This window comes from Centroberyx affinis, unplaced genomic scaffold (assembly GCF_046629955.1).
Source record: "Centroberyx affinis isolate AG114_WGS23_722 - 3 ecotype Tasmania unplaced genomic scaffold, CSIRO-AGI_Caff_v1 ptg001778l_1, whole genome shotgun sequence".
NCBI classification, from domain to species: Eukaryota; Metazoa; Chordata; class Actinopteri; order Beryciformes; family Berycidae; genus Centroberyx; species Centroberyx affinis.
Window position 1 is genome coordinate 136,214 of NW_027280171.1, and position 7,188 is coordinate 143,401.

Genomic DNA, 7,188 nt, shown 5'->3' on the forward strand with positions numbered 1-7,188 from the left:
ATAGATAGATAGACAGATAGATAGATAGATAGATAGATAGATAGATAGATAGATAGATAGATAGATAGATAGATATGCGGGGGGGAGGGGGGGGTTAGGGAGGGACATGTGTCAGCCCTCCTTGGTCTGTTTGCTCCATCAGCAATAGGTGATGTACAGCCAGGGTCCCATAGAAAAAGCTCCTATAGCAGCTCATAGGATTTCAGACAGCTCTGCTAACCTCACACGCTCAGCAGCAGCGGATCAGGCTTTGTAAAGACACCCAAACACCAAATAATCTCACCAACAAATATGAAATAATCATGTTTTAGTAAACTGCACTGGCCTATCTAAAATTTCTCTATTTCCCCGTCAATAATTCTGACTCCAGAAACCATCAGGCTTAGCTTACTGAATAGTAAATTGCAGTCAAGAATGTTGCAGCCTCGTCCTGTCCGGACAAATGATCCCAAAAGCCAAAAAGGAATGGTCAGAGGAGGAAAATGAGAAATATCCTTACCTTTCTTCGCTGCTCTAAAACAGACTATAAGCAAAACGCGGTGCACGGTTTTACTGCTGGTGGTTGAATAAGCAAATCCAGGTGGGAGAGTGTTTGCACACCCCGGTAAGCTCTTATATATTGCCTGCAAAATTAGCTGTTATTACTGTCACTGTTTAGTGATGGCGAGCTTGAAAAAAAGCCCTCTGCAATCAAGAACCAAGCGCATCTTTGCAAATTATAGATAATTGTCAATGTCCAGATTATGATAATGGAGGCCCTAATCCTGGAGAATAATTATTGTGGAGTGTTACAGTTGAAGCTGTCCAGTAAAGCTAACTGTCATTATTTAGACTCGATTTGCAAAACGGGGGGAAACTAGCTGAGTGGAAAATGTTCGGTTGGAAATAAACGGGGGCTCTCGATATAATGGCACCGCCAGTGTGCATGCGCGTGTGTATGAGTGCGTGCGTGCGTGCGCGCGCGTGTGTGTGTGTGTGTGTGTGTGTGTGTGAGAGAGAGAGAGAGAGAGAGAGAGAGAGAGAGAGAGACTAGGCCTATATGTGTGTGTGTGTGTCTGTGTATGTGCACGTGAGTTTGTGCGCGCCCTTGGCTGTGCATGAGCGCGTGCGTGTGTGATATGAAAATCAGATGTAGCCTAGATTTCTCGAGTGACCTGCTCGCAATGTAATTACGAGACCAGCGGCTACAGTAGAAATTAGGTTGAAAACAACAAGAAGCACCGTCGCGTGTTTTGGATTAGAATGAGGAAAGTATTTTATACAGCATTTTGCCCCAATGTGTGTGTGTGTGTGTGTGTGTGTGTGTGTGTGTGTGTGTGTGTGTGTGTGTGTGTGTGTGTGTTGGTAAAGTCTATTCCGTACAATCAAGGGAAGGAAGAGGATTCTGTGTCAGGTGGAAATTGTAACATGCATGGGTCAGTGTGTGGGTCAGATGCAACTGCATTGTTTAGTGTGTGTGGGTGAGTGTGTGTGTGTATGTGAGAAAGAGAGAGAGAGAGAGAGAGAGAGAGAGAGAGAGAGAGAGAGAGAATGGGGAGGCAGGACCTTGTGTGGCATATTCGTTTATAAAAACTCACGTTATGTTCTTTGTGCATATGGCCGGGAAAATTCAATTAGAGCCATTTTCAAAGCCCTAATGTTTCTCACAGTGGCACGGTTTGTTTAGTGGTTTTGCAGTGGCAGCGCTGGTAGTACTGGCTGCTAATAACATGGTGAAACTGTGGAGGATTTTCTTTTTTTTTTATTTTACCCGGAAGGTGGGCTGCGGCCGGGAGTGGCAGAGCTCTGGAGCCGGTCTACCCCCACAGGAATGCGGATTGTCTCAGATCTCCGTGCCGCCCCCCTCGCCTCCTCTCTGCCATTCAAAGCAGCTAATTGTAGGGGACACAAAGCGAGCACGACTGCAGACTGTCTGCTGCGAGACCCAGGCATTTTCTTTACAGGGAGGCTGGAGTCAAGTCAAAGGCAGAGGGCTGTTCTGCACTAAAATAAAGTCTGAATGGAAAAATAGCATGGTGATGATCGTGGTGGTCAGTAGTAGGCCAAGTAACAACAACAATAAATTAAATAATGATAATAAAAAATGAATGAATAATAATAATATAAACCCTTGGTAGCTATATAATCGTATAGGCTATATAATAACTATAGTAATCCTATAATAATTTTAGAAGAAAAAAGACAAAAAGCATTCGAAGGATACTATTAAAATTTCACAGTAACATAATGTAGGTTAATATAGCCTACTATAAGAATATTATAGGATTATTATAGCGATACCATAGAAGATCATAAAATCATGCAATGCAAGTGGCTACTATTGAATGCCACACACACATACGTATAGAAATATTATAGGGCAATTATAGTGATTCGTTGGAGAAATCACAATAATAGTTCAGACAAACCAAGAAACACCGATATTCATTTGACTTCGCCTATGTGTAATTATTTTGGCTTATCAACTGTTGTCTGACATTGACCTATATTGAATTTTCACAGCAATTTTTTTTACAAAAAAAATAATTAAATGGGTTTTGATATGTCTGTTTAATTAAGTGGCAAATTAGCATTCCATGGGTATTGTTTTCTTCCATTAGTGTAATACAGGCTGCGCGTGCTGCAGCATCCTATAAACTAAAAAAACAATGGGGAATTCTTCACATAAAGGCAGATATTTTTTAGCCCTCTTGTGTAATGAAAGTCAATTAAGTCGCTCAGAACGAGTTTGTCTGAGGCGTCTGCAGACATGATCACCCTGAGAGTTTTGCGGTTTAAAAGACACACAGTCAAAGAGATAAATATAGACCGTGGGTGTTTTGGCCAATTCAAAATAGTTAGATTGATCATTTACACGACCATTACGATTTACGGCACTTTCTAGATAATTCATCTTAATATTGAGCAGCTGTGATTTACAACCTTGGGTGAAAATGTCGCCTAAGGCTTACAAACGTTTTTTTTCTCAGTAAGCCCTTGTCATGATTTTCATTGCAAATAACGGAGGGTTAGAATAACAAGAAACTGCAGTGAGGCCGAAAGTCAGATACTGAACGTTTTCAAAGTCCATTGTCCATTTAAACGTTTAATAGTCTTCCAAAATGCAATAAATTACATGCACACATTTACACATTTTACACGTTTCTTCTATGACTGTCATCAAATACATTGCATATTCCTCTGAAATTTAAACACGAGTCCCATAGAAGGAAGAAAAAAAAATATTTGAAATGAACAACAGGTTTTCAATATAACGTCCCCGCTCCAAGAGCCAAAGAGTGCTGTATCGAGTTCGGGGTCTGCAGGTGGGAATTCATGGAGCCGCCGGCCGCGGAGGTGTACCATGACCCCGAGCTTTCCAAAAAGTTAGAGGCCGTCGTGTTGATGCTTTGAGGCTGTAGGCTGTGGGGCCTGGACGGGCCCTGTGTGTCCCAGACGGCCGGGGACTGTGGAGAGTTGCAGGCCATGGGGTCGCTGGAGCTGGGGCTGTGCTCTGGGGGAAGCTCGCCGTTTTTCATGATCTTCTTCAGCTTCGATCTTTTGTTCTGGAACCAGATTTTGACCTGGAAAAGGTTGAATAAACGGGACTATTAAAATCTCATATATAACCGCACAAACAATGGCACAGAAATAGCATAACTTAAAAGACGCACAGTGCGTCAAGGCGCATAGCGTTTGGACAAAGCTCGCCAAATGCGCCATGCTTTAGTTCGAGAGCCAAGGAGGGTGATAAGGCTCCTTCACATCTTTAACATTTGAACAAAAATACGACACTTTTCTACAGTTTAATGAAACAGGGTAAGAAAGTATTCATCTATAATCCCACCTGTGTTTGCGTGAGTCCCAGTGAGGCCGCCAGCTCGGCTCTCTCCGGCAGCGCCAGGTACTGTGTGTTCTGAAACCTCCGCTGCAGGGCGGCCAGCTGGAAGCTGGAGTAGATCGTCCGGGGTTTTCTCACTTTCTTGGGTTTGCCGTTCACCATCCTCACCTCAGGCTCTGCTACCTCTTTTTCTGTTCAAAATAAATAGAAAAAAAAAACAAAATAAGCATGATTGCCCATCACAAACTGCAGCATCTTTTTTTAAACATTTTGTGTTGCTCATCGCCCATCCCTTAAAATCAGAATAACCTCCATTTCACCAAAACCAAACATGCAAACCAAACGAAAGGAAGATAAACGCAGGTTGGCCAAAAAAAAAGAAAAAAAAAGAAAAGAAATAATAGCCTGTATCCTCATAATATTTCAAAATCACATCAACTCAAGTGGTGGTTGAATGAGACTAAAACTAAAGGAAAAGCCCTTTTGCAGAATTTATTCGTTTTAATTCAACAGCCGCACAGATTGCGAAAGCATTTCTGCATTTCTTATTCAAGAGGAACAATCAGAAACAAATCCATTAGAAGGGATGATAATATGAGCAAATATTAGCGAGTATCAACTATAGCCACGTGACTAGTTATAATAATCTGTTTTTCTTATTATTATTATAACGAAATCAGGCCCGTACCTTGCGGACTCGGCTGGGCTTGTACTCTGCTGTAAGTCCCGGCGTACTGGTGGTAGGCAGAGGTCGTGTACGAGCTGTAATCTGGGTAGGATTTTGTCGAGTAATTTCCAGCGGATCCGTTTACGCCGTGGTACTGGTACTGATATGCATTCAGAGGCTTCCCGTACGAGGTCGAGTTGGGCGAACAGTAGCCGTGAGTGACTCCACCGGCGGGACTGTAGTAGCCAGAATCCGTGGCGGTGGACTCGGGTAAGGTAGGAGATTCCTGAGATGGATGATGCATGGTGGAGAGTTGAAAGGAGCTCTGGAAATCTGCGGGTTTGACACTCGGGATCCTCCGGTCGAATACTCCAGTCATACTTCGAAGGGCAAAAGCGTGGTTTTAGTTGTATTTCGTTAGTAAAAACAGGGCAGTCTGACTCCAAAGTGGTGGGAAAACTACACTGGCATTGTTGAAGGGCTCTCGCGCCGTCGGGCTCTGGTGAAGACTGCAGCCAGCCCCGCAGCAAAGACTTGGTTAAATCCTAAATTGCGCTCTTACGCGCTGCAGGGAGGATCTGGTTCCATTGGCCAAGGCGCACACAGACACAGCTACACCCAATTCACTGGGCCAGTCTGCCTATAGGGGGAAAACCACTCAGGCTATATGGCTGCATTGTTGTGTTGTTACCATCCATCAATGTGAGCAATTAAACTGCTGGTCATGTCGCGCATCGACGTTTTGAGAAGGCTGAATTAAAATCCAGAGGGACAAAATCACATTAAGAAAAGGCCTCCTGCTGTAGGATTGACCTAATTTGTATTATTTTTTCAATAAAATCAACGACTAAAGTCACACAGAAGACATTATTTTATACAGTGATTTAGGCTAACTAACCCCCATATTATGGAATGAAATCAAATATTCAATCGCATGTTATTTTGCAGAAAAAAGACTTAACCTATAATACATAAAAACAGAATGATTTACTCATTCGGCCCATATTATTTTATATTTTTTTCAGGCACATACACCTGATGGGAAATTCGATAGCCTATAGCCAAAGCAGTGCTATCTTCATAAAATGTGGAAAATATAGGCCTATAAATCTATCTAATAGCCTATCTAATATCCAATATCTAATATCTAACCCAGTTACTACTATGTAATAATTATCATATAGCCTACATTAGTTATCGCTCTCCCAAACCCACTTTTTAAATCCACTATGTTCGATAGGTCTATCATTGAAAATAATGCCAAAATTGCCCAATTTCCCCAAGGGGATCATTAAAGTTTCATCTTATCTTATCTTAAAACCTACTGCCAAGCGTGCAAAATCAATTCAGCCCGCCAGTCGACACATTCAGTGGTAAACAGCGCCGCCCAGTGAGCAGATATAGTAGTTACAAACCAAGCGCACCCACCACTGAGCCCCTCAACACTTTGAAAATGGAGAGAAAAAAAACGGACGATGAACAAATGTTTGGTTCTCACGTTTAAAGTAGAGAAAGAGTGTTTGTAAATGAAATACAATAGGCTGTAATACCTACAGCTTAATGACAGCATAAACTACAACCAAGAAACTCAATTATACAGTATTTGGCCAACAGGTGTGAGGATGAGTAGGCTATTCACGGTTAGTATAGGCCTACCACTATGGATACACTACATTACACAACGGATAAAGGAATGCAAAACAAAATGAAAAATGAGACCACATTGTAGACCAGGGTATATGAGCCATTCATGTGAACTGCTTTCAGTTTCGAGTTTGACAATATGACGAAACATATAAGCCAACATAAATCACAATTATAAAGAGGAACGGGGAATAATGTGGGACATTAGGTACAGGCATATTTGTTTAAAGAACTCAAACGGTCTTGGTTTGTTATGCTACTTTTGAAGTAGGCTATATTTTTCAGATCTGTTATTCAGTATGAATTTATTCTTTCTAAGCATTTACCCCTACCTCTAATAAGCAAATTTTATTTTTAGACATAAGAGTGGATATAGCGAGATGTGCGAGCATGTACAATCAGAAATGCTGGACTTTAAATGCCTTAACTGATATTATACATAGTATAGGCTACTGTATGTTATTATGTGGTAAAAAGGGAACCATCCCTAAACCTTGAACTGATTGTCAAATTATCTTCAAAGACCACGTCAAAACGAATAATCCGTTAGTTTTTTTGAGAGAACATTTTGGAACATGATGTAGCCTGCAAAATATTTATGGTCCTAAATGAGTAAAAAATTACTTTAGTAGTATTACTTCTATCTAAATAAAAAAAATATTCCACAGCTCTTTCCGCCTCTAATAATGAGACTATCGATGCATTTATGAGTGATAATCATTTCGATATAATAACAATGATGATAATAAATCAATATATGAATTTTACAATGTACCCCGGAAATATTCCCCCTTTTGGGGCACACGACGGTGAGATCTTCTTCCTGTGCTTTCTTGTTTATTGACAAGTTGCTAGCAACGTGATCGGTTTGTGGTCCTTGTTTTCACTAGGTCAATGTCGCTGCGTATGTGGCATATCAACACTTTTTAATGCGTGAAAAGAGCGTTTTATCCCTGCGTTTTTCGAGTGCGGGTCAAGGCGGTGAGCGCGCAGTGTGCGTCTGACATCACTGAAGACCTTGGTCTCAGTTACCAAGATAATTCCCTCCTGCTCACAT

The 7,188-nt window shown here is 41.4% G+C and overlaps 1 protein-coding gene across 1 annotated transcript; it reads right to left on the reverse strand.

Annotated features, from left to right (window-relative positions):
- Nucleotides 1–3,069: 3,069 nt before the first annotated feature.
- On the reverse strand, nucleotides 3,070–5,369 carry dlx5a (distal-less homeobox 5a). Its single transcript, XM_071529315.1, has 3 exons — nucleotides 4,509–5,369; nucleotides 3,827–4,011; nucleotides 3,070–3,563 (listed from the first exon to the last, which is right to left on the reverse strand). The coding sequence occupies exons 1-3, from the start codon at nucleotides 4,864–4,866 to the stop codon at nucleotides 3,246–3,248; spliced, it is 861 nt and encodes a 286-aa protein (XP_071385416.1). The 5' UTR covers nucleotides 4,867–5,369; the 3' UTR covers nucleotides 3,070–3,245.
- Between the last annotated feature and the right edge of the window lie 1,819 nt (nucleotides 5,370–7,188).

Bases quoted from the DNA above. Each gene is read 5' to 3' on its own strand.
- dlx5a (XM_071529315.1), bottom strand. From the start codon at position 4,866: ATGACTGGAGTATTCGACCGGAGGATCCCGAGTGTCAAACCCGCAGAT. The intron at 4,012-4,508 runs GTACGGGCCTGA...TATTTTGAACAG, and splicing joins AGCCCAGCCGAGTCCGCAAG to AAAAAGAGGTAGCAGAGCCT. The intron at 3,564-3,826 runs GTGGGATTATAG...AACCTTTTCCAG, and splicing joins TGGGACTCACGCAAACACAG to GTCAAAATCTGGTTCCAGAA.